General features: G+C 42.8%; 1 protein-coding gene and 2 long non-coding RNA genes across 20 annotated transcripts; 2 read left to right on the top strand and 1 right to left on the bottom strand.

Annotated features, from left to right (window-relative positions):
- Positions 1-921: 921 nt before the first annotated feature.
- On the top strand, positions 922-4960 carry LOC126998225 (uncharacterized). The gene is made up of 4 exons (XR_007752714.1): positions 922-1239; positions 3032-3390; positions 3934-4212; positions 4822-4960. It is a non-coding gene; the product is annotated as an uncharacterized LOC126998225 (long non-coding RNA).
- Positions 4820-5768, bottom strand: LOC126998222 (uncharacterized). Of its 18 annotated transcripts, none has more exons than XR_007752697.1 (5): positions 5539-5642; positions 5371-5496; positions 5203-5328; positions 4993-5160; positions 4820-4908 (listed from the first exon to the last, which is right to left on the bottom strand). It is a non-coding gene; the product is annotated as an uncharacterized LOC126998222 (long non-coding RNA). The 18 variants fall into 18 exon arrangements; XR_007752704.1 differs by having other exon boundaries at positions 4822-4908; positions 5203-5412; positions 5455-5496; positions 5623-5768; XR_007752713.1 differs by having other exon boundaries at positions 4822-4908; positions 5413-5496; positions 5581-5724.
- LOC126998221 (tudor domain-containing protein 5-like) lies at positions 5556-14241 on the top strand. Its single transcript, XM_050859710.1, has 14 exons — positions 5556-5792; positions 6109-6277; positions 6701-6822; positions 7539-7703; positions 8399-8580; positions 8678-8825; positions 9384-9482; positions 10019-10138; positions 10746-10956; positions 11712-11826; positions 12169-12345; positions 12823-12937; positions 13322-13526; positions 13875-14241. Exons 1-13 carry the CDS (start codon positions 5556-5558, stop codon positions 13520-13522), a joined length of 2061 nt encoding a protein of 686 aa, XP_050715667.1. The 3' UTR covers positions 13523-13526; positions 13875-14241.
- Positions 14242-27324: the final 13083 nt, after the last annotated feature.

The raw sequence follows: 27324 nt of genomic DNA, 5'->3' as shown, positions 1-27324 counted from the left end.
TTTAAGTGTTGGGTTTGAGGTAGTTGTCGGATTCGCCCTCAGCCTCCCTCGCCCGCTGGTTTGGATGATACTAAATTGATAGTTAATAATTTATACATGGTCTCGCTAACTCTTAATTAATAATATATCTCTTTCTCTTGATCTCCCTCGTCTCAATCTTTCTCGTTCTGTTCTCGTTATATTCTCGTTCTGTTCTTGTTCTCTGTTCTGTCTGCTGTGTTCTTGCATATAAGAGCATTTGAGAAGAGTGCCCCGCGGCTCTATAATGAGTTACCCGGGGATGTTAAGAACAGTGACAGTCTGGCAATCTTCAAGAAAGTGCTGAAGACTCATTCACTAAATCCTACGACTTAACAAATATGAGGATTGAGGACAACTTTAGGTGCTAATATTAATGTTATATAATGTTAGCGGCCCTGTGGAGCGCTGCTACGGCGGCGGACCGGGGCCAGAAACCTCATCAACGGTAAACGGTAAACGGTACAACATGAGGCTGAGAGATAGGAAAAGATTTAACAACGAGAGTATGGCGTGCATCATGTGTGGAGACGAGCTGGAGGACCTGAAGCCCATATTCTTAAACACTTCGCCGCCCTTGTAAATATATTGGACAAGGCTTTCGTAGGAGTTTGGAGTATTTCCAGAAGTAGTTATATGGCCCTGATGGTAGTCTGACCCTTCTTCTGTACCATGAACCTGAAAAAACACTCCCAAGAACCCGATTAATCTCCTTTTCGACCTAAGGAAAGCGTTGATGTGAGAAGAGAGCGTTTAAGAATACCGACATGAGGCACTTCATCCTGCACTGCCCGGCCCACGACGAGGAGAGGAGCAGCAATGTCCTTTATTTTATTTTATTGGTTTTTTTCTCATACTCTTATTGTTTTTCTTTCTCTTCTTCCTGCTGTTTTTTCTCTCCTCCTCCTCCTCTACCTCCTCCTCAGGTTAGATACAGAACAGCATCCCCGCACTGCAGCCTCCATATCACCAGGACGAAGAGAACACCATTGGAAGAGCTCTTTTTGAAAACACAGGAATGGAGACAGTAAAGACAGTACTATATAAATTTTGGCAGAAAAGAGAAAAGAAAAGAAAGGAAGAGGAGACGTAAAGAGGTTTAGAAACACAAGACACCCAGACCGAGAAAGACTGCACACCTCACTGACTCACTCTCAGCCCGGGATGAATCTTCGCATCATAAGCTAAAACGGTCCTTATTTTACCGCAGAGACACGGGAGGTAAGCCAAACGTACATAAACTATTAGCCAAGGCACTAGAGAATAAGTGTACAATGGCAGGGAAGTTTTATATAAGGGAAACTGGTGATAATGAAGGTTTAAGTCAGCGGGTGGGAGCTAATGTCACTGAGGTTGCTACATAATGGTTCATCTGAAGCTTATACGGCCGTTACACCATCACGGAGACACTGGAGATAGGTCAACCATACGTCCATTATTAGCCAAGGCACTAGAGAATAAATGTACAGCGGCAGTGAAGTTTTAAATAAGGGAAACTAGTGATAATGATGGTTACAGTAATGAGGTGTGAGCACGTGTGACCTTGAGGGACGCCATATGATATTTACCTTACCTGACATCAACCTACATCTTTACATCTTTATTTTAGGTTATATCAAGGACTTTTTGTAATGTCAGAGGGTTAAGTTATGTATGCAATGTACACAGGATCACAAAAGTAGGTATAAGAACGGTCGGAGGGAGACACTTAATTACTTACAATACTTATACCTACTTTTGTGAGCCTGTGTACCTTCCATATTTAACTTAACCCTCTGGCGTTACACTGTCACATCTTTTCACCTCACCCCAGCCTTCACATACACTTACAGCACATGTGGAGTCTGGCAACATCACGTCTGGTAGTGTTAGCATAATTTCCAAGGTATTAGATATAGTGAAGAATGGCAGTTAAGATGTCAAGCAGCTGTTTTGTGTGAAATATTTAAGCTGTGGTATGTTTTAGGGCGTCTGCCTACATTTGAGCTATGATGTAACATTTTGAGACCTTGTATGTATTATTAAACTAACCCTATGATCAAGGTCTGTGTGGTGCGAAATACTAAGCTGTGAGATGTTAGGCCCAGCATCACATCCAGAAAAAGGGTAAAATTATATACCAGAAGCATCAAAAGGGCCTCAACTTGTCCAATATTAAACTAACCACATACTCTCAGGGTCTTTGTGTTGTGTGAAATATGGAAGCTGTGAGATGAGTGTGTCTGGCCCAGCATCAATTCTATTGGGTGAATTTTATACCAGAAGCATCAAAATGGCCTCAACTTGTCCAATATTAAACTAACTATCCACATACTCCCAGGGCTTGTGTTGTGTGAAATATGGAAGCTGTGAGATGAGTGTGGCAGTCCAGCATGACTTCTCTTGAGTAAATTATGTACCATAGCATCAAAAGGGCATATGCTCATCTAATATTAAATTAACTAACCACATACTCTCAGGGTCTTTGTGCTATGTGAAATATGGAAGCTGTGAGGTGAATGTATCAAGCCCAGCTTCACGTCTATCTATAAGAAGCCAGAAGGGGAAACTAATATACTAGAATCATTTGCAGGGCCTTTCTATCCTGGGTTGTTTTTTTTCAATATTCAAGTAACTGAGAGATTTCCACTACTTGCAATAACCGATACCTACTTACAATAACCAATCAGTCTTCTTATATGAGAATGAACCACTTATTTATTTATTTTTTATTTAGGGAGCCTGAGCTAAAGTAGCTGGATGTGGCCTAGGTACTCATTTCATATCATAGCAGCAGCCCTTGAGCCTATATGGATAAGGACCCATTACCCTAGAACACAAGGTTATAACAGTTTGACATTCAGGTTCCCACAGTTTACCTTCCTCAGGTTTCCCCCAGGCACCCATTTCATAGAGCCACACCGTCACCCTTGTAAAGAAATTGCCTAAGTCTTTTTTTGGTGATTTCCAGGTTTTGGGTACATCATCTGCCTCTTCATAGTAATAAATAATAATAGTAATAATCCTCTTCCAGGTTTAAGGCCCCCCTGCAAGAAAATCCGGTACTTATGCAGCGTACCCCATCCAAACTAAGCCTTGAAAATATGGCACTAGGAATGCGGAAAGGCCTGGCAGGTGATGTAAATCAACAATTGGACCTGCGCTGCTTGCTGGAGACCAAAAGGAACATATTAACTCTGCTGCATAGATATCCACGGGGCATCGAGCTGGATAAGTTTGTGGCCGCGTACCAGCATGTGTTTAGAAAGGAGGTCATCCCTGAGGAGTTTGGCTACAGGGGTGTGGCAGACATGCTTCGATCCCTTCACCATATCGTGGACCTGAGGCATAAAGTGAAACTCCGCAAAGTTCTCTTCTCAAAGTACCACAGAGGTGAAGGCAATATGTTTTGTGCGATAAAGTTCAGTTAAGCCAATTGCCTACACATTTGCTCTCTTCCACAAGCTTCCGTAGCCACTAAACTATTACTGTTATGGAGCCCAGGGCATCTTGAGGTCACTTGTTACTTTTCATCATTATTATAATTTTTTTTTTTTTTTTTTAATTTTTTTTTTAGGTGCCGTCTATTTTATGTATATTGGCTGCCACATGTATGACTTGCTTGGCCCATGCTTCCCCTCAGTTCTCCACTTGAATGAAGTCGCTGAAGTTAGGGTTAATTGAAGATCCAGGCAGCACGTGGGTAATCTTCCACCACCCAGCGATGGTTAAAAATTGTCAGCATGCATCGGTGGGACTCAAACCCAGGTCCATGGGCTCACCACGCCTGCACACTGACCGCTTAGCCACTCTCCCCAACCTAACAAAAATAACATGTTGGCATTATTCCCAAGCTTCTGTATCCTGTAAATTATCACTTATCCATAGCCCACTCAGGTCATGTAGGTATAATGCCGTATTCGCTCTCTTCCATAGGTTCGTCCACTGGAGGTTGGAGTGGCACAAAACAGGAACCTCTAATGCTGATCAAGGAGAGGGTTCGAAAGGTGCTGATGGGGTATCCGAATGGCCTGTACGCGGAGAACCTTAACCAGGCCTACTTTATGAAGTATAGGGAGTGGATCTCTCCAATGAATTTAGGCTTCTCGGGCATGGGGAAACTGGTGGACTCATTTCAGGACGTTTTGGAGATTAAATGGGTTCAGCCGGAGGAGGGGAAGTGGATTGTCCATTTGAAGTCCACTGGAGGAGATGGTAATGGGATGTTTATTTATTTTTATTGATTGAATTTGCAATTTACTTTCAAATATCAAAATGTACACCACTGATTTTTTTATTATTATTATTATTAACAGTAAAGGAAGCAGTTCAAGGGCGAAAATGTATTAAAACAAAAAGCCCGCTAATTACTCCTCCTATGAATGTCTTATTATCATTACAAAAAGATAGATGAGGTATATATTGTTCTAGCTCTTGTTCTGTTGACTGCCAAACTTCTGTTACTAGCATATATAGGTTAGGTTCTAGAGGTCAATGTCTTTTTATAATCACTACTAGTTTCATAATGCTCTTTCAGTTAACCCGTCCGCTGCGAATTGGCACGGACTTGGCTTTCACTGGTAGCCTGGTAGCATAATACTCCCAGGTCTTTCTCTCCCTCTTTGGTATATAGTGGAGTGTTTCCCCATGTAGTATTGCTATGCTGGATATTCCCTCCTAAGGTGCAGGACTTTACATTTCTCTTCATTGAATTGTAGCAGCCACTTTTTGTTCCATTCCTGTAGCTTGGTGATGTCTTGTAGGAAATCCACAGTCAAAGGGTTAAACTTTTCATAGTCATTAAGTTACATAATGTCCTTTCAGTCAAACAAGAGAGAAAGGAGATGGAGACACAAAGTATGACACCACTGCCAGTCAAGCAAGGAATGAACAAGACAAGTACACCAACACCTCCAGTCAACCAAGCAATGGACAAGACAAGTACGCCAACACCTCCAGTCAACCAAGCAATGGACAAGACATGTACGCCAACACCTCCAGTCAACCAAGCAATGGACAAGACATGTACGCCAACACCTCCAGTCAAGCAAGGAATGGACAAGACAAGTACACCAACACCTCCAGTCAAGCAAGGAATGGACAAGACAAGTACACCAACACCTCCAGTCAAGCAAGGAATGGACAAGACATGTACGCCAACACCTCCAGTCAAGCAAGGAATGGACAAGACAATTACACCAACACCTCCAGTCAAGCAAGGAATGGACAAGACAAGTATGCCAACACCTCCAGTCAAGCAAGGAATGGACAAGACATGTACGCCAACACCTCCAGTCAAGCAAGGAAAGGACAAGACAAGTATGCCAACACCTCCAGTCAAGCAAGGAAAGGACAAGACAAGTATGCCAACACCTCCAGTCAAGCAAGGAAAGGACAAGACAAGTATGCCAACACCTCCAGTCAAGCAAGGAATGGACAAGACAAGTATGCCAACACCTCCAGTCAAGCAAGGAAAGGACAAGACAAGTATGCCAACACCTCCAGTCAAGCAAGGAATGGACAAGACAAGTATGCAAGCACCTCCAGTCAAGCAAGCAATGGACAAGACAAGTATGCCAACACCTCCAGTCAAGCAAGCAAAGGACAAGACAAGTACACCAACACCTCCAGTCAAGCAAGCAAAGGACAAAACAAGTACGCCACCACTGCCAGTCGAGCAAGAAATGGAGAAGCCACCAAGCAAGACAAAGCTGCAGGAGGTTGTCGAGATGGTCCTCTACATCGTCAAGCAGCTGCAAGGCATCGAGTTGGATTCCATCATTCCCGAGTACGAGGTGAGCGGAGAAACCTTTGATTATTTCACCTTTACTTTTTTTTATCAGTAACGGAGGCAGCGCAAGGGCAGAAAAATACACAAAAAAATGAGGGGTGGTGGAATTCTTTATTTTGATTTATTTTTGATTAGTGTATGTACGATAATTGTTTTTTTTTTTCTCTTTTTTTCTTTTCTTTTCTCAATTTCCTTTTTTCTCTTGTCTTACTTACTCTATGGGTTTTTTTTTACTTATTTACGTATTTATTTATTCTTATTCTTATTTATTTTTTCCCTCTCTTCTCACGCTGCGCAAACGTCCGCCGAACTCTCTCAAGTCACGAACCGGGAAGAAACTTGACCTTCAGGAGCTGGGGTTCACGTCCCTGCCCGCCTTCCTGAACCACATGGCCGGGGATCTCAAGGTCATGAAGTACCGCGGCAGGGTCATCATCGTGGAACCTGACATGGCCTTGAACCTGCCAAGCGAAACACCGGAGCCCCAAGGTAAGTGAATGGAAGGTCTCGTATTGTCTTAAAACCTTTTTCTGACTGTTTCTCTTGTTTTTCATATCCATACTTTTTTTCTGTTGCTTTTGTTTTTTTCATATTCATACTTTTCTGTCACTTTCTCATTTGTTTTTCATATCCATACATTTTTCTGTCACTCATTTGTGTTTTATATCCATCCTTTTTTATGTCTGTCTCTTGGTTTTCATATCCTTTATTTATTTATTTTTTTTTTTTTTTTTTTTTTTTTTTGAGTCATTCATTTTTCATATCCAAGTGTGCTCATTAGAAGGAATTGTTTGGGTCTTTATCAATTTTTTATCCTCCCTCAATGCCCTCCGTAGATGTCAATACTACTACCACTACTACTACTACTACTAACAATAATAATAATAATAATAATGATAATAATACATACAGACACTGCAGAAGACGAGGCCGAGCTTAAGAGTGAGATCAGAGCCGCAGAGAACCTCCAGCAACTTCTCCAGGAGGATTTTCCGTATGGGCTGAAGCTAGAGGAGCTGTCTGGTGCGTACAAGGTCAGTACTTTTTATACTTTCTGCCTGTTAAGTACACTGGACATTTAAAGTATTATATTCAGAAAGTCAGAAAGAAAGTTTATCAGTCTTGGTCTAGTGTTGGCAGTAGATATTACGTATTTAGTTAATTGTCTCCTGTATGGCAGTATTATGGCCTCATATCACCGTAACTCTTTCATTACGTTAACCCAGCAGCAGCGGGGATCGTGTTTCTTAATGGTCCCTCTAAGTGAGAAAAATGAGAAAAAATCACCCCTCACACAAACGATTTCATAATATATATCAAAGCATTTGTGATCAGTTTATGTATCATCTGTTTTTGGGGGGTTAAATCATGGCACAAATTTAGCCCGTCGCTGCTACCAGGTTAAGAGAGATGGACCAAGAACTTGATTGTAGTTGAAAAAAGGTGCCTGCATAAACTGATAGTGCTGTGGTGAAGAAATTAAGGTTTATCATGACCTCTCTTTCGGCTACTCTTTACTGTTATCTGTTATGAAAGCGGCAAGTTCCGGGCTTTTTTTCTTTTTTTTTTTTTTTTTTTTAGCCGTGTCCTTTGATGTAAAAGAAAAAAAAACCATAAAGTACCATTCTAATATATATTGTAAACTTATAATTTTATATGTGTCTCCTTTGTTGTAGGAAAAAAATTATTGTTTACTTATTGGTGCCCTGAAGCTGTCTCCTTTGTTGTAAAAAAAAAAAAAAAATTGCAGGGCTTGTACGGCACGGGAGTGGAGGAGCTGAACTACGAGAAGTATGGCTATCGCACGCTGGAGGCCTACCTCACTGCCCGGCCTAAAATCGCCACGGTCGTCAACTGCCAAAACGCTGTGCACATCCTGCCTCCCACGCCCTTGGAGACGATCACACCCGAACACGTGAGTATAGTGACAATTTCTCAAGAGTACCGAGGAGACCCACCCATAATTTTGTGATGTCACATGGGGCCGAAAGATGGATGTTGTTGTTTTCTTCTTTTCTTGGTACTTTTTTTCCATTGAGTAATACATAGAACCTAAACTACCCTAACATGACCCCCCTCTCCCTTCCTAGTCCTTCCCTACTTCTATTATCTCCTCCTTTTTCATCATTTTTAGGCATCAAACGCAGCAAAAAACAAATGAAAAGTGGAATTCTATCTCACCTACCCTAACTTAACCTAACCACCGCCCTCTCCCCCTTCCTAGTCCTCCCCTCTTCATCATCATCATCATTGTTTAACGTCCATTTATTCCCTATGGTGGGGTTGGACGGGATATGAGCCTCCTCCACTGTTACCGGTCCATAGCCATTTCTTCCGTGATGTTCTGCCTCCTCAGATCTTCCTCCACCACCCTTCTCTGCATCTTCCTTGGCCTTCCTGGTGGTCTTCTGCCTTCTCAAAGTTTAGTGTTCGTCTCAGGGTGTGTTCTTCTCCTCCCCTACTTCTGTTAATACATAGTCTCCAAAACTGACCTCTCATTGCCTCTCATTCTATTTTCTGTTTGACTCCACCTCTGGACAATGCCTTACACAGTGCTCTCTCTACCTATCCACCCCTGAACAAGCCTTTACACAATTCTCTCCCTTCCAGATCAACACCTCCTACACCGGGGCAGTGGTCAAGGAGGGGGAGCGCTTCCCTGTGTTGGAGGACCTCACCCCGGGCTGCCTGGACGTGATAGTCGGGGATGTCTACACACCGCACTTCTTCTGGGTCATGCGCTACGGGGAGGGCTACTCCTTCGACCTGGACACACTGATGGACAATATGATGTGAGTAGTGGCTAATGATCTTGCCTCGACATTCACTTGTAGTCTAGTTGTAGTCTTTTTGGAGGGTATTTTATTTTAGTTTTTCCTCCTCCCACAGTGTGTTCTACAGCAGCCCTTTGAGTGAGCGCTACCGGGTGCAGGAGGGTAAAGTAAGCCACCAGAGACCCTTGGTTGCCTTGTACATGAATGACAGGAATTTCTACAGGGCCATTGTCTTGTCGGTGGAGGACCTCAAGACTGTCAAGGTAAGTATATCTCTTTCGCTCTTCTCCTCTCCTCGTGTCTTTTCCCTTCCCTATTTTCCTCTTTTCTTCTTTTTTAGCTGTAGGACAAGTGAAATGTGACTGAAGGTATGAAGACTGCCCTAGAGTTATACCCATGAAAGGGATGAAAGAATTAAGATAGTGGTCAACTCCTGCATTAGAGAATTGGACAGAATAAGGATTAGCTGGAGTAGAGAGCCATGTTCAAACCTCTTTATGGAACACTTCTGGTACTCTCATAATTGTCAAGAAGTTATACCCGTGAAAGGGATGAAAGAATTAAGATAGTGGTCAACCCCTGCATTAGAAAATTGGACAGGATAGGGATTAGCTGGCATATAAAGTCATGTTCAAACCTCTCTATGGAACACATTGGTACTCTCATAATTGTCAAGGATTTATACCAGTGAAAGGGATGAAAGAATAAAAATAGTGGCTAACTCCTGCATTAGAGACTTGGACAGAGTAGGGATTAGCTCGAGTAGGGAGCCGTGTTCAAACCTCTCTATTGACTTCCATAACTCCAGGATTCTTTTTCAGGTTCTCTTTGTTGACTACGGGACGATCTACAACTGCCCCTACGACTGCCTTCGACTGATGCATAGAAGATTTTTCGACCTCCCAGCTCAGGCCATAAAGGTACAGTTTCCCTCATAGAACCTGTATGTATTGAGAGAGAGAATTCCCTTACAAATAACATATATGGATTCTCTTTGGACAAGGAAGATTATAAGCAAGATTTACTTTATATGTAGAACTTTTATGTATAGAATTTCCATTACATAGGACTTATATAGATTCTTACAAATGATCACTTTAAATAAATTGTATACACACACCTTTGGCCAAGCAAGATTATAAGCAAGATCTCCCTAATAGAACTTATATGTATAGATAGAACTCCCTTACACAGAACTTATATAGATTCTCTTGCAAATGAACACTTTAAACAAATATGAGCACAAGTAATTCTCTTTTAAATGTCATAAATTACACTTGTACTGTGGATTATCCGAGTATCCGAGTGACACAACATGGTTACAGTATCTATCTCTTTTTTTTCTGCCTATCTTTCCATATATCTGACATTTTTACGGCATGACTGCTAATTTGTTTTCCCTTTGCTCTTATACCTATCTACTTGTCTGCTATGTTATCTATCTGCTCATTGCCAGTGCGCGCTGTACAATGTGACGCCCCCGAAGAAGAAGTCTCGGTGGCCCATTAAGATCTCCAATGAGTTCCTCCGTATGGTGGAGAACCAGAAAATGAAGGCAGAGGTGATGGACATGCAGGTAAAGATAGATTAGCACAGCAAACCCTCCCTGAGTCGTATTGTTATAAGTCGAATTTATGTATTTATGATTTGGTTTCATTTCTCATTACCCCTTCTCAAATGGCTTTCCTCTTAACTCATCCGCTGTGATTGGCACGGATTTGGCCTTCACTGGTAGCCTGGTAACATATACTCCCAGGTCTTTCTCTGCTTCTGTTGTGGATAGTGGTGTTCCCCATGTGGTATTTGTGTGCTGGATATCCCCTCCCAAGATGCATGACTTTACATTTTTCTTCATTGAATTGTAGCAGCCACTCTTTGGTCCATTCCTGTAGCTTGGTGATGTCTTCTTGTAGGAAATCCAGTCAAGGGGTTAACCAGGGGAAGACCAAAACTGTTCTAATGCCTTGTTTTCACTTCTCTCTATTCGTTCTCAAATGCCTTTCTTCTTAAAATGACATTCAGTTCAATTTAAATTCTAGGAAGGCAGCAATACAGACAAGGATAATTTCATACATGATTACATAGCCACGAAACATTATACATATCTTCACTTACGTACAAATTCCGGCCATAGTATTGAGGATGAGATATATGTATTAATGCTTTCTTTTCTTCTTCACCAGGGGGGGACCAAAACTATCCTCCAGCTCTGGGACACATCAAAGGGGGAGGAGGTCAACATTGCAGAGCTTCTGGTGAGTGAGGGAATGGCAATGTGGGTGAACCCCTCTGATCACAGCACCTCGCCTTGCCGCAGTGAACTTGCCGTGAAGCCAGACTCTCCAATGGAGTCCTCTATTGCAAATATGACAAACACCACCAGAGAGCCTGAAGGTAATTGTTGTTATGAGTACAGTCATCCCTCAAATAGTACGGTTTCCAATAGTTCGGTTTCGGTTTTATGTGGATTTTCATAGAAGATTTTTTTTGGATTTTTGAATTTCCCGATGAGCAAGATATTTAAAAATCCTTAAAAGATCTTCTATGACAATCCGTATAAAACCAAAACCGAACTATTGGAAACCGTACTATTTGAGGGACGACTGTATTGATCGTAATGATGCTTACAAATTAACCTGTCCACTGCGATTGGCACTGCCTCTATGGTGAGTAGTGGAGTGTTTCCCATGTGGTATTGGTATGCTGGATATCCCCTCCCAAGGTGCAGGACTTTACATTTTGTTTCATTGAATTGTAGCAGCCACTTTTTGTTCTGTTCCTGTAGCTTGGTGATGTTTTCTTGTAGGAAATCCACAGTCAAGGGGTTAACAAGCATGAGTATTGATTTCTTAGAAGGCGTAGTATGTTTTGCTCACTCTTTGTTGCCCTTGAGCTGCTTCTAGGGGCTATAAAAGATAGAAATTGTGAAAGGAAGAAAAAGTAGATTTCTGAGAAGAATATTTTTTACTGCTTTGGCTGCCGTTGAGCTGCACCCAAGAAAATAAAACGTTTAAAAGTGAAGAAAAGTAGAAAAATGGGAAAGAAAAGTAGTGGAAGAATGGGAAAAAAGGAAATAGTGAACAATAGGGGAGAAAAAAGTAATGAGTATACCCTAGAGTACAAGGTCCATGATTTCTTGTCCACCCCAGAGAGCAGCAGCGACATGATGGACTTTGAGGCAGGAGGAGCAACAGCCGAAGGAGATGACGACTATCGTTTCTCCACGTCCACGCCCGAACCTGCCGTCCCAGAACCGCAGGACAGGTAAGCAGCGACACTACACTCTGCTACACTTAGAGCTGTTTCTTCTTCTTCTTCTTCTTCTTCTTCTTCTTCTTCTTCTTCTTCTTCTTCTTCTCCTGTTCTTGGGGTTGGATGTGTAATGACCCTCCTCCATCTTGCTGCTAATCCCTCCTCTATTTCTAACACCTTCGAGTCTCATTGCACTGTTCCTCTCCATGGTCTCCTTCCAAGTACCTCCATTCCCTCCACCGTCCTCAGCACTCCACCCTCTGTCTCTCTTCTCACAGCTCAAAAAAGTGTATATATAGATGTAGCATTTATTCCCACTGTCTCCAACTACGTATATCCAACACCATGCTACAGTTACCGGCTACGTTGGCTCGAGTTCAACATCCTCGGGACCATCAAGACCATGGAGATCCGCGGCGTCCTGTGCGTGATGGACTCGGACCTTCCACACGTCTGGCTTGACCAAGTGAAGCACCTCGGGGTGACATTCACGAAGGAGGATGACCCCGAGCTCTACCTCTTCATGGTGGAGTAAGTTTGTATTGGGGAGATGGAGAGTTGTTCACTTGAGCCTCTAGATAGTTAGGTACTTAATATGATAAGTTTTCCATCCTACAGTTTGTTTATGGATAGTTGTTGTTCCCCTCAGCCTCCAGATTGTTAGGTAGTCTGTAGACCTTGACTTAGAAAATTCATATATGCTTCCTTACTAATGAGACTTTCTATACAACAAAGTGAGGTCATTCTCTGTTAATTTATACCATAAGGTAATGACTATCTTGTGTTTGAAGATACCCTAAACTTAACCTACCAAAACCCCAAACAGTTACTATAGGTCTTGACTCAGAAAATTCATATATGCTTCTTTACTAATGAGACTATAAAACAAAGTGAGGTCATTCTTTGTTGATTTCATATCACTACATTTTTCGCTATCTGTCAGTTCCATACAGCACCAGCATTTATAGATTTTCACATTGCTTACGATGATTTTTTTACATTTTTCAGGAGTGGTTTCGAGATCTTTGAGCCCAGCGGGAAACTCAGGCCTAGCATTGTCGTGTACCCCTTCAGCGCCCTGCCGCAAATCCTTACTCTCGGTGTCGGCAACAATCACGTCAAGGTTGTACAGGCAGTTACAGTTGACTCACACCACCTTGATACAATATTTATCACTAAACTGAACTATGGTACAATATTTAGTAAGAAAAACATTACGGTTCACACTGGAATTGCATCTTAACCCGTCCGCTGTGACTGGCACGGATTTGTCTTTCACTGGTAGCCTGATAACATATACTCCCAGGTCTTTCTCTGGCTCTATGGTGGATAGTGGAGTGTTTCCCATGTGGTGGTGGTATGCTGGATATCCCCTCCCAAGGTGCAGGACTTTACATTTTTTTCATTGAATTGTAGCAGCCACTTTTTGCTCCATTCCTGTAGCTTGTTGATGTCTTCTTGTAGGAAATCTGCAGTCAAGGGGTTAACCATAATATTATTTTTGCAGGAAGAAGAGGAGACTGATCAAGAAACCTCGATATCAGTCCTGCTCAAAGAGTGGGATTGTAACCATGCTAGTGAGACCCAGGGAGACAGCAGCACCTCCTCTCGCATGGAAAATGAGGAACACAGGAACTTTTACAGACATGGGGCACAGGTCCAGCCCCTACGAAGGCCCTACATTTCCTGCAAGCCCGACCAGGAGTGACAAGGTGAGGACTCTACTTCATCCCTGCCTGATCACCTGTTTTGTTTATTTATGAGAAGCTGTATCCACTCATGTATACTTTCTTTCATAATGGCAGTGATTAATGGGACTTTTTTTCTCATATTTGCCCTTGAGCTGCTTCCTTTCCTGTAAAAAAATAAATAAATAAGAAGCAATTGAACACAGTAGTAGTAACATAGAGATTAACTGTACTTTGCTAGCACTAAGGCTCATTAATGTACGTAGTTTGAATGAGAGATTGTGAGGTTATCTTAGAAATCGATGGAACTTGTGTAATACTGTCTGCCTGAAGTTTGAGGTTGTTTAACATTTAATTTTCTCTCTCTTTCAGGTAAATAATCAGCCTACAGTGGGGCCAAGAGACTAGAAAAGCCTCGCTAGTTTGGGGCCTAACTTAAATAATGAAAAATAGACACACTGAGACTTTTAAGAGTGAAAAATAAATGAACTTCTCAGAGTGAAAAATAGACACACGAAGTCTTTTAAGAGTGAAAAATAAATAAACTTCTCAGAGTGAAAAATAGACCCACGAAGTCTTTTAAGAGTGAAAAATAAATAAACTCAGTGTGAAAACAAACAAACTTCTCCAAGTGAAAAATAAATACAATGATTCTTTTAAGAGTGAAAAAATAACTAAACTTCTCAGAGTGAAAAAATAAACAAATCTCTCAGTCAAAAAATAAACACAAATTTCTCCAGAGGACTTTTTTTTTCTCTCATCTTTTAAACAACTGCCTTTCCCAGCGACTCACTCCTCTCATATTGCAGCTTACTTTCCTGGCGTTGGCCCTTTGAGACTGGTCGGAGAGAGCCACAGTTTACCTCCCCAGGTTTCCCCAGTCACCCATTTATTGACCATTCTGAAAGGAGGGATGGAGAGTTGGATGGGCCTCATGCCAACTACCTAGGCCCAGATTCAAACCCAGGCCCTTAGATTCATAGTTCAAGACACTAACCACTGCACTGCGGAAGCATGGAATATACTTAAATTGCCAAAGGATGATAGTTGAGATGCTGAATGCATAATATCAACCAAAAGTATCGTAGGAAAGTGCTCAAACAACAGTGGAAGGGAGGGACACAAGTAGGCAAGGGAACATAGTTAAGAATATAGGAGTCTAGTCTTGTAGGAAATAGATTGTAGAACAGAAGATTTGAATATGATGAAGTAGCAGGGCATATCCTTGTGTTGGTGGGGCACACACAACACCTCTGAGGCTCCAACCTGCCCAGAGATATTTCCTGAGCTACTCCACAATGCAATATATTTATGTGGAAAACTGTACTTCATTATACCCTTAAGTATCCTGAGTTACTTCCATGCCCCCTTGTTGATACCCACCTCACTTAAACATCTCAATCAGCTCACTTTATTCCTGCATTGCCTTAAACACTGCAGTTACGTCACCTCTCTTTAGCAGCCTCAACTTTTCCAGTCTTCTTATAAGTTAAATCTTTAAACCATTTATGTATCCTGTCTCAGTTATTCCCATGTCCCCTTGTTGATACCCCACCCCACATAACATCTCTATCAGTTCACTTTATTCCCTGCATTGCCTTGAAACACTTCAAACACCGCAGTCATGTCACCTCTCTCCTCTCTTTTTTTAGACCCAACTTATCCAGTCTTACAAGTCAAATCCTTCCTTCTCACTGACACTGTCCCTTCCTTTCATTCTAGAGTGGACATACCTTCCCTCTGCTTATCATCTATCAACACTGCTCAGGGACTCAGAAACATTCCCTCCCTTCACATCCTCACATCACATAAGGAAGGACTAAGGTAAGTTACTCAGTATTTCACCTTTTATATCAACATCTCTCAGCTTAGACCTCAGCTTATAAGGTCTGGGGCTCTTACACACATGAGAGGCAGTTAAAATTTATGGTAGGAATCAACAAAGAAGGACCTCAGTTTGTTAGATAGAAAGTCTCATCAGTAAGGAAGCATATATGATTTTACTAACACATGGTAACTCTTTGGGGTTTTGTTAAATAGAGTGCATATATGATCTTACTGACACATGGTAACAAATTAAAAAAGAAAGGCCTCGGTTTTCTAGAAGGTCTCATTGATAAGGAGGCATATATGATTTTTCTGACACATGGTAACTATTTGGGATTTTGTTAGGTAGAATGCATATATGATCTTACTGACACATGGTAACAAATGAAAAAAGAAAGGCCTCAGTTTTCTAGAAGGTCTCATTGATAAGGAAGCATATATGATTTTTCTGACACATGGTAACTCTTTTGGGTTTTGTAAATTAGAACACATGATTTTACTAACATATGGTAACGATTTATATTTCTCTAAGTATATTCAGGGTATCTTTAGGCATGGCAGGGGGCAACTTGTACCGTATATCAACAAAGAAAGACCTCACTTGGTTAAATAATAAGACTCATTACCAAGGAAGCATATATGAATTTACTGAGTACACAAATCTAGGGACTTTTAGATGATAGTTTGAGGAATAACAAGTAAAAAGAAGGAAGAAGAGGAGGAGGAAAGAGGAAGAAAGAGCAGTAGGAACGGTACAACGAGAGTGGAAAATAATATTAGCAATACTCCTTTGGCCTTTTAATTAAAATGAAACACGATGCAGTTAATAAAGAGATCCAGAAATTATGTACCCAAAAAATTGAACCCTTACGCCCCCTTCCCTTCCCTCCCCCTCCCATTCCTCTCCCTTGCCTTCCCCTCCCCTCCCTTCCCTCCCCCTCCCATTCCTCTCCATTTCCTTCCCTTCCTCCCCGCCCTTCCCTTCCCATTCCTCCTTCCTTCCCCTCCCATTCCTCTCCCTTCCCCTCCCCTCCCTTCCCTTTCTTCCCTTCCCTTCCCTCCCCTTCCTTTCCCTCCCTTCCCATAAAAAAAATAGTTGATTAGACGAAGCAGCTTGTGTGGAAACCTTAATATTAGAGAGAGAGAGAGAGAGAGAGAGAAGGCGGGATAGTTTCAGGCCTGGCTAGCTACTGGCTCAACTATTATTATTATTATTATTATTATTATTATTATTATTCTCTCTCTCTCTCTCTCTCTCTCTCTCTCTCTCTCTCTCTCTCTCTCTCTCTCTCTCTCTCTCTCTCTCTCTCACACACACACACACACACACACACACACACACACACACACAAAGAAAGGAAGGGGAGATGGAAATTGAAAAAAAAAACGTAAATTGAACATGAAATAATATTCGAATAATGATGATAATAATTAGATAAAACTTTCTCCTCTCTATACTACTGATGCTCACTCTTAAATTAGTTTGCCGAGGGAAAGTTTGTGTATCAGAAAGTTTGCAAGAGGAAGAGGAAGAGGAGGAGGAGGAGGAGGAGGAAGGAATTGAAATGTTTATCTTGCGAATTAGGGGATAGATTTTCCTCTCTTCCCCCTCCTTCTCCTCCTCCTCCTCCTCTTCTTCTCTCTCCTATTCATTCTCTTTATTCTCCTCCTTTTCCTTATCATTGTTATCATCATCAATACCATTCTCTCTCTCTCTCTCTCTCTCTCTCTCTCTCTCTCTCTCTCTCTCTCTCTCTCTCTCTCTCTCTCTCTCTCTCTCTCTCTCTCTCTCTCTCTCTCTCTCTCTCTCTCTCTCTCTCAAAAATTAGATACGATGTCAATTGAAGGCAAAAATAATTATAAGTTTGACAAGATCAGATAGATAGATAGATAGATAGATATGTAACCAATTTTCAGTAGCTGGTATTTATATGTTTCTTAGCTGACTGTTCTTGTCTATATAATATTTTGTTAGTAAGTAATATATGGTTAGGAAATGTGATGTTATAAGAGAGGAGTTGCGCAGTAGTAGTAGTAGTAGCAGTAGTAGTAGTAGTAGTAGTAGTAATAGTAGTAAGAAAAATACCTGGAAAATATATAAAAAAAAGAAAAACAAATACGTGTGTAAATATAAAGAAAAATAATAACAAACGTGAAAAAATAGGAAAAAAATTAAATACGTGTAAAAAAAAAAAAAACGTGGAGAAAAAAAATGAAGAGGAGGAGGAGGAGGAGGAAGAAGAAGAGGAGGAGGAGGAGGAGGATAACGAACAGGAAGAAAATAATGACGAAGAGAAAGAAGAATCAGATTACAATATTATTACGAAGAGGAGGAAAAAGAGGAGGAGGAGGAGGAGGAAGAAGAAGGGGAAGAAGAGGAAGAGGAAGACGAAGATAATGAACACCCGTGACGATAGTTGCGAGATGATGAGAGGGAAGAATCAAGTTACAGTGTTGCGTCAAAGAGTTGGAAGAGGAGGAAGAGGAAGAGGAGGAGGAAATAGAAGACGGGGAGGAGGAGGAAGATGATAATGAACAGCTGTGAGGAGAGTGGGAAGGGATGATAAGAGGAGGAAGAAGAGGAGGAGGAGGAGGAGTAGTAAACAGGAGGATGACTAGCAATCACGAACAGAGAGGAGGAGGAGGAGGAGGAGGAGGAGAAGAAAGAGGAGGAAGAGGAAGGAAAAGAAGGACAATCACGAACAACTGAAGTGGAGGAGGAAAAGGAAGAAGAAGAAGAGGAGGAGGGAAGAAGAGAAGGAAGGAAAAGGAAGAGGACTCACGGACATCTGTATTAGAGGAGGAAGATGAAAAAGAAGAAGAAAAAGAGGGAAAATAGAACAATCCCAAACAACAAGCGTGAAAAAGAAGAACAAGAGGAGGAGGAGGACGAGGAAGAGGAAGAGGAGAAGGAGGAAAGAACAGAGTAGGCTAATCACGGACAGCTGTGCATGGCGGTAGAGTAGCGGCAACGGCTGGTGGTGGTGTTGGTGTTGGTGGTGTTGGTGTTGGTGGTGTTGAAGAGCCTGAGAACAAAACGCGTTAGCCCGTGAAAACAGCGGGCAATGAAAGCGGCGTGGGAGGCAAAATCCAATACTCTTGCTGAAGGTCTTTCCCCCCCCCCCCCCCCCCACACCCCACCCCGCGAAGTTTGGCAACGGTGATGGGAGGGAGGAAGAGAGGGGGGACTGGTGTGTGTGTGTGTGCGTGTGTGTGTCTCTCTCTCTCTCTCTCTCTCTCTCTCTCTCTCTCTCTCTCTCTCTCTCTCTCTCTCTCTCTCTCTCTCTCTCTCTCTCTCTCTCTCTCTCTCTCTCTCTCTCTCTCTCTCCTTTTTCCATCTTTTCCTTCTCATTTTATCACTTTGTTACTTTTTTATTGTTTATCAAGTTTCTTTATTCCTCTCTCTCTCTCTCTCTCTCTCTCTCTCTCTCTCTCTCTCTCTCTCTCTCTCTCTCTCTCTCTCTCTCTCTCTCTCTCTCTCTCTCTCTCTCTCTCTCTCTCTCTCTCTCTCTCTCTCTCTCACACCCAAACAGTTCCGGAAACAGAGAAGGAGGGAGAGAGAGGAAGGAATAAAGGGCTCGTCAACGCGTGCTAAGAGAGAGGAAATAGTATTGTCTCCCATCCTTGTGTCTATTTGCTCAAGGTATTGGTGAGGGAACGAACGCCGCCTCGCTGCAACTTTGTGTCCATTATATAACCGACGATGCCAAGCCCGAGATGGTTTCCAGACGCCTCCGACCCAAATAATAATAGGTACCGTCCCATGTTAACAAAAGAGACAGAAGGAAGGAAAGACAGGAAAAAGCAGCATGGGCCAAGCAAGAGTCATACATCACGGCAGCCACTATAAATAAAAATTCGCGTGAGCCACTACGGGCTGGGTCCGTCCAAGATGCCCCTTAAGACTATGCATTTTCCCTTCGATTTTCACGCCATATTTACTTATTTGGCGAAGATTGGCAGAATTTGTCAAAAGATAACTAGGCAACTTATTTTAACTCTGATGTGGTGGTTATGGTGGTGGAGGTGGTGGTGTTGAAGGCGACAGGGGAGGGGGTGTTGAAGGTGATAGTGGTGGTGGTGATGGAGGTGATGGTGGTGGAAGCTGGTGATAGTAGTGGAGGCTGGTGATGGTAACAGTGGTGATGGTGGTGGTGGTGGAGGTGCCTCGCTCCCACCTCCAATACACACCGCCTGATCGAGGTCTGGACTGAGTGGTATTCGAATGTCTCTCTGTTTTCTCTCTCGCGTGCAATTCCGCCTGGCTTAATCATCCCTTTCTCTCTCTCTCTCTCTCTCTCTCTCTCTCTCTCTCTCTCTCTCTCTCTCTCTCTCTCTCTCTCTCTCTCTCTCTCTCTCTCTCTCTCTCTCTCTCTCTCTCTCTCTCTCTCTGCGCTCATCTCTCTCTCTCTCTCTCTCAGAGCTCTCTCTCTCTCTGTCCAATGTTCATCATAGTAAATAAAGTGTTTCCCTCCTCTTCCTCCTCCTCCTCCTCTTCTTCTTCCATTTCCTACTTTTCCGCTTTTTTTCTTTCATTATTTCTCGTTTTTCGCTTTCCTTTCGCTTTTCCTCAATCACCAGCGTCCTCTCCTTCTTTCCCCTCCTCATCATCCTCCTCCTCTTCCTCTTCTTCTTCCATGTCCTTCTCTTCCTCTTCTTTCTCATTATTATTTTTTTCTTCTTCGCCTTCTCATTCACCATCGTCCTCTTCCTCTTTCTACTCTTCCTCATCTCTTCTTCTTCCTTCCTCCCTCTCCTCTTCTTCCATTTCCTCCTTCCTCTTATCCTTTACTCCTCCTCCTCCTTCTCCTCCTCCTCATTCCTCATCATTCTCCTTCCCTCGTCTCTCACCCTTCATAATATAACGTTATTAAGTACCATCAAACCAAGAGAGAGAGAGAGAGAGAGAGAGAGAGAGAGAGAAGGTCGAAATAGGCCTGTTGGACGAAGTGATAAACGTCTTTATGGTCAGCCTGCTAAAAGGTTACACACACACACACACACACACACACACACACACACACACACACACACACATTATCACCACCGTCTGAAAGCAAGGGACATGTGGGAGGTGGTGATAATGGTGGTGGTGATGGTGGTGGTGGTGGTGGTGATGGTGGTGGTCGATGGTCGCTCCCTAGAAAATGTAAGCTTAGGTATAAAAAAAAACTTTCGTATGATCGTTGCTGTAGAAATACCTTGAGGTTTTTCTGTATAGCGAAGTGTCCTTTGTGTGTGTGTGTGTGTGTGTGTGTGTGTGTGTGTCCTTCGTTGTAGCAAAGCTTGGGCCATACTCTTACTCTGTAATATTCACTCAACCTTTCCTTTCCTTCCCTTCCCTTCCCTTCCCTTCCCTTCCTTTCCTTTTCTTTCCCTTCTCTTTCCCTTTCCTTCCTTTCCTTTCCCATCCCTTCCCTTTCCCATCCCTTCCCTTTCCCATCCCTTCTCTTTCCCTTCCCTTCTCTTCCCTTCCCTTCCCATCCCATACATCTCTATATACATGATACCTGTACCCAACATACAAACAGGTATCATATATATAATGTATGGACGGTATGCCTATATAAATTAGCGCCTTACAAGCGAAGGGAACAGCTGTAAAGGAAGACCCAGGCAAGCAGTCTTCAATAACTAGATGTATGTTTTATCTATATATATTAGTGCCTTAGAAGAGAACAAAACAATGGTAAAGGAAGACCCAGGCAAGCTCTCCTCAATAACTAGCTATATATAACTACCTATATATATTAGTGTCTTAGAAGCGAAGAGAACAGAACAAAGGCTAAGGAAAGGCCCAGCAGGCTCTCCTCAATAACTAGTTGCATGTTTTCCGAGCTGTGAGTTGGAGGCGAAGTTTTGCGAATTAAGGCGCGTGTCGGCTAAATTACGATGAGTTAGCCGCCGAGAAAAGCCGCGCAAGTGCTCATAATTATTTGCCCGGAGCCGAAGTTGCGTGGCTGGTTGCTGATTCCGAGAGCACGAGTCGCCGAATTAGTGCTCTTGTTTACCAACTTGAAATGCGCTCCCTCCCTCACTCCTGTTCCTCTCCTTCGATCTGATTGCTTTGCGTGGTTGCTGTACACTTACTCGGCCCTCCCTTCATCTCCTTCTTCATCTGTTTCCTCATTACAATCCCTCTCCCTTCCTTTCTTCTTTGCCCTCTATCTCTTCTTTCTTTCTCCTCAATACAAAGACAGTCCCTTCTAATCTTCCCTCCTCCTTTCATCTCCCTCTTCATATGCCTCTCCCTCCTCCTCATCATCTCTTTCATTACTCGTCCTTCTCCTCCTTCTAGATATGCCTCCTCCTTCTCCTCCTCTTTCCTCTTTTATTCCTCTTCCTCCTCCAGCTCATTCTCGATATGCCTTTTGCTTTTTCTCTTTCTCCTCTTTATTATTCGACATCTCCTTCCCCTTATTCTTCTTCTGGTTTTGTCTTTCCCTTCTCCTCTTACCACTTTCTCTTCCTCTGTAGATTTATTCATCTCTCTCTCTTCCATTTTCTGTGTGACATCTCTTTCTGAATGCGTCTCTTCCTCTTCACATTAAATCTTGCTCTGTTCTCTCTCCTTCCCTTTTCACCAACGTCTCACTCCCTTCCCCATTAAGTTACGAGCAGACATCCTCTACTGGTCTTGTGTATGTGCATTTCCCTTCCTCTTTACTCTTTATCTCTTGCTCCATTCCCTCTTTCCTTCCCTTTATTCCTTTCACAAATGTCGCACTCCCTCGCCCATGGACTTAGAACCTCCTACCAACCTTCCTTCATTGCTGTACAGGCCCAAACGTTTCTAGTAAGCCTCATCCTTTCTCCCCTTTCTCCTAACACTTTATTTCTTCCTCTATTCCTTTTATTCCTTCTACAAACGTCTCACACCCTCGCCCATGGACTTAGGACCTCCTGCCAACCTTCCTTCACCGCTGTACAGGTCCGAACGTTTCCAGAAAGCCTCACCCTTCCTCCTAACACGTTTTTTCTCCCTCTCTTCCATCGTCCCTCCCCTTATATCCTTCCACAAACGTCGCACTCCCTCGCCCATGGACTTAGAACCTCCTGCCATCCTTCCTTCATTGCTGTACAGGCCCGAACGTTTCCAGAAAGCCTCACCCTTCCTCCTAACACGTTTTCTCTCCCTCTTCCATCGTCCCTTCCCTTATATCCTCCCACAAACGTCTCACTCCCTCGCCCATGGACTTGGGACCTCCTACCAACCTTCCTTCATTGCTGTACAGGCCCGAACGTTTCCAGAAAGCCTCACCCTTCCTCCTAACACGTTATCTCTCTCTTCCACTCGCTGGACTGGGGACTGACCTCTCCCTTCTTATTGCCTGTACAGGCCCGAACGTTTCCAGAAAGCCTCACCCTTCCTCCTAACACGTTATCTCTCCCTCTCTCTTCCCTCTCTCCTTCCCTTTATTCCTCCCACAAACGTTTCACGCCCTTGCCCATCGTACTGTCAGACCCTCTTCCGTTACCTTCGCCGCCGCTGCCCTCAATGTATACAGGCCCTCACCGACCTAGCTAGCACCGTTGGCAAGGGTGTTCACTGTCTCCTGGCACTGTTTGAACTGTTTCCGGGGAGGTTATAGGGTAAGGTGTGAGAGTTGCGGGTTTTGTGTTATGTTTGGGCTGGTTTTTGATGTCTTGTTGGTGGTATAGGAAGAAGAATATTGTGTTTTGTGATGTACTGTTCCAAATTTCGTCTTTTTTTTCTTTTCTTTTCTTCTTCTCTTTAAATTTTCTTCCTCTTTCAATAAAAAAAAAATCGCGTCTCCCTTTTTTTCTTTTTTTCTTGTTCTTCTTTTCAAATTCTTCTTCCTCTTCTTTCTAATTCTCCAAGTTCTCCAAATGCAGTGTTGTTGTTGTTGTTTTCGTTTGTTTGTAGGATAGGTTAATATTTTTCACAGATTAAATTATTTTGGGGGTATTTTTTGTGCACATAAGCCCGCGGGTAACTAACACTATATACATTGGCAACACTGCTTCATCACCTCACCTATTATGCATTTGTTATTTTTAGGGGGGCCTGTAAACTCCGCGGCACCTTGGCAACACTGCTTCATCACCTAACCTATCACGCATTTGCTATTTTGGGGGGCGTGTAAACTCCGCGGCACCTTGGCAACACTGCTTCATCACCTCACCTATTATGCATTTGTTATTTTTAGGGGGGCCTGTAAACTCCGCGGCACCTTGGCAACACTGCTTCATCACCTCACCTATCACGCATTTGCTATTTTGGGGGGCGTGTAAACTCCGCGGCACCTTGGCAACACTGCTTCATCACCTCACCTATCACGCATTTGCTATTTTGGGGGGCGTGTAAACTCCGCGGCACCTTGGCAACACTGCTTCATCACCTCGCCCATTTTCTCCTAATACCACAGTACTTCCCTTCACGGCCACGCCCATTCCCCGTTATGTCCCATCACCGCGACCGTTCATTCCTTGTCCCATCACCTCGCCCGTTCCTTCCTTCACGGCCCTAACGCCACAGTACTTCCTCCTTCACACGCAATACTTCTTTCTTCACCGGTAATACTTCTTCCACCACCTTGAGTACTTCCTCCTGTACTGAATAGCTCCATAGCCTCCCGATCTTCATTTTTTTACGAGAAACAAGGTACACAAACCGATGGGAATAAGTCTTACGTCCTTTATAACAAGGTCTCCCATTCCTGACCATAACCTCGAGACCATTTCCAACAGTATTATTCAGCCAGATCTTGTTTCCTTCTTTACTTCCTCCTTTACTGAATAGCTCCATAGCCTCCCGATCTTCATTTTATTAAGAGCAACAAGGTACACAAATTGATGGGAATAAGTCTTACGCCCTTTATTACAAGGTCTCCCATTCTTGACCATTACCTCGAGACCATTTCCAACAGTATTACTCAGCCAGATCTTGTTTCCTATGAGTTTTCCGTGAACCTCTATTATAGTGAACGACAGGTTGCAGTGTTCCTTCCTCTCTTATCATTCATGTACGACAATTACTATTTACTCCATACAGTTTATTTCATACGTATATTTTTATAAATATTTCCACAATCTTATTAATGAATGTCAGACAGCACCATCCTTCCTCTTTCCGATACCCTACCCCCCTATCCACCCAGCAGTGAATGGATACCAGGTATTAATCGGGGGTTGTGTCCCGTCTCCTGTCTCTCTCCGGTATATGACCACAGATGTTTCGCCGACTAAACGAAACTTTCCAACTACCATCCTTCCTCTCTCACACTTTGACTATCCATATCTTCTCCTCTCCTATACTCTCACAACCATAAACATACACACCACGTCACAAACAGAACTTAAACACACATAACACAACCCAACAAATGTCTGCGTGGGTCAGAATGGTCAAAGCCGCGGGTTAGGTTAGGTAGGCGAGCGGGGCGTGTGTGTGTATGCGGGTGGGATGGGGTGGGGGGGGGGTTGTGTGTGTGTGTGGGGTGGGGGTGGGTGGGGGGAGGTTACCTCTTCCGCCTTTTCCCGTCCATCCACGCATCAGGGTCGTCGGCACTTTCCCCTCCCAAAGGCCCTCAGAGCGACATCAGTGCCTCGTCCTTTCCTGGCCGCGGAAAAAGCCTCCATTAGCCCAGAAAGGCCGCCTCCAGCCCCCCACACGAGCGGCTAAAAGGGATTGATGTCCACTGACCTTGTCCTTCCTTCCTCCGCTTGTCACTCACTCACTCGCTCGCCCGCTGGAAAAAGGGGATAAAAAAGAACTGTTGCATATATTACCAAGGTCGAGAAGAGAGAGACAGTTAGTTAAGAAGACGAAGTAATGGAGAAAGAAAGGAAGGAATGGTTGAATAAGAGAGAAGAGGAAATGAAGGAGGAGAAGAAGAAGAGGGATTAAGAACAAATGAAGAGAAAGAAATGAAGAAAGTAAGAAAGAGTAGAACAGGAGAAGGGAAGAGATTGGAAGACGTTAAATATTGAAAGAATGAGAGAAGGAAAATGGAGAGAGAAAAGGGAATAAAGGAGAAAGGAATCAAAGAAAAGGGAAGACGTAGAAATTAATAAAGAAAAGAACAGAAGAAAGAGATTTAAAAAGACGTGAAGTAATGAAGGAAGGAAGGAAGGAAGAAATAGTGGAATACAGGAGAGAAAAAAAAGATAAAAAGGAATGGAGGAGGAAAGGGAAGAAAGGGAAGACGTAGAAATGAAGAAAAAAGAGAAAAGAAGACCGAGCAGAAGTTAATGAAAAAGGAAAGATGAAAGAAAGGCGGCAAAAGGGACGAAGAGAAGACTGAGAGAGAACGTGATGAAATTAAGGAAGACTCGACAGTGACTTGAGAAAAAAAGGAAGGAAAAAGAGAACTAGGAAGAAAAATATAAAGACAAGGAAGGAGAGAGAAAAAAAAACCCACAGAAGAGAGAAGAAAATAGCAAGAAAGAAAACGAAAGAACGAGAAAAATATATAGAAAAAGAAAGGAAGAAATAAAGGAAGGACAGAAGCAAAGAAAGAAAGGAAAAAAAAAGAAATAGGAAGAAATATATAAAAAAGACAGGGAAGGAGAGAGAAAAAAAAACAAGGAAAGATAAAAGAAAAAAATAGCAAGAAAGGAAACGAAAGAACGAAAAAAATATATAGAAAAGAAAGGAAGGAAAGAAAGAAAGAAGGAAAGAAAAAAGAAAAAAACAAAGAAAAAAAGAAAAACAAGAAAAACACAAATAAATAAAACATAATACATACAAAAGGAGAGAGACATCCATTTACTAAACATTACGAGACTACTTACCAAATATAGACGAGAGAGAGAGAGAGAGAGAGAGAGAGAGAGAGAGAGAGAGAGAGAGAGAGAGAGAGAGAGAGACACACACACACACACACACACACACACACACACACACACACACACACACACACACAACCATAATATCGAGTGCATATGACCATCACTAAAAGGTTCCTTCAATCATTCATTCCTTCGAGGTAAGAGAGTATAATAAAAAGCCTTACCCAGGACCATCAAGGCTAAGAGAGTTATAAGTTTAAGTATAGATCCGAATTTTCCAACAGTTTACGATTTTCTTTTGATACGAAAGTGACGTAAATATAGATAGATAGAGATAGATAGTAGATGGAAGTTATATAGCAGGGTAGTAGCAGTAGTAGTAGTAGTAGTAGTAGTAGTAGTAGTAGTAGCAGGGTTTGAGGGTTGTCAGCTAGCAGGAGGAGGTGGAACAGGAGGAAAAGAAGAAGAGGAAGAAAAAAAAACGAAAAGGAAGAAAACAAATAAAGAAAGAAGAAAAAAGTAGAAATTGGAAAACAAAAACAAAAACAGGAGAGGAAACAGTAATAGTTGATAGAAATCGTAACAGAAATAATAACAGTAGTAGCAGAAACAGTATTAGTGGTAGCAGAAGCAGTAACATCCCTAACACAGTAGTAATAGCAGCAGCAGTAGTACCAGTAGCAACAGCCTCGAGGGTCGTCAGCTGGGCCCAAACAATAGCTCTTCCCTAACAGTAGTATCACAAGAACTTATTTCCATCACCTCACTCGACCGTCATTTGTTTATTCTGTCGTCTATACAAATCCATCATGGCTGCCACATCAACCCCCCAACATCCTTCCTTATTTAACTTATTTCCCCTTATATTATCGCTTCCAGGGGTCGTAAGGAGGTCGGGTAGGAAGCACAGTAATATTAAAAGCAGCAACACCAGCAGTAGTAACAGTACCAGCAGCCTCAGCCTCGCGGGTCGTCAGCTGCGGGGCACAATCGCTCTTCCCTAACGGCGCGCCTCGTCCATAACTCAGGCCGCCGATCATTTGCGCTGGGAATTGCCTTCTCATGGCGAGCCTCCGCCGGCGACCAGAGTTACGCTTATTGAGTTTTAATGCTGCCGAGGGGGAGGGGGGAAGGGAAAGGAGGGGGAAAGAGAGGGGAGGGGGGAGAAGAAGGGAGGAGGGGAAGGGGGAGCTAGCTTACCTCACCTCACCACCTCATAAGTTCGCCTCAGCTTATGTTA

The sequence above is a fragment of the Eriocheir sinensis genome, chromosome 13 (genome assembly GCF_024679095.1).
Source record: "Eriocheir sinensis breed Jianghai 21 chromosome 13, ASM2467909v1, whole genome shotgun sequence".
NCBI classification, from domain to species: domain Eukaryota; kingdom Metazoa; phylum Arthropoda; class Malacostraca; order Decapoda; family Varunidae; genus Eriocheir; species Eriocheir sinensis.
This window is presented reverse-complemented; position numbering and strand designations above follow the sequence as displayed.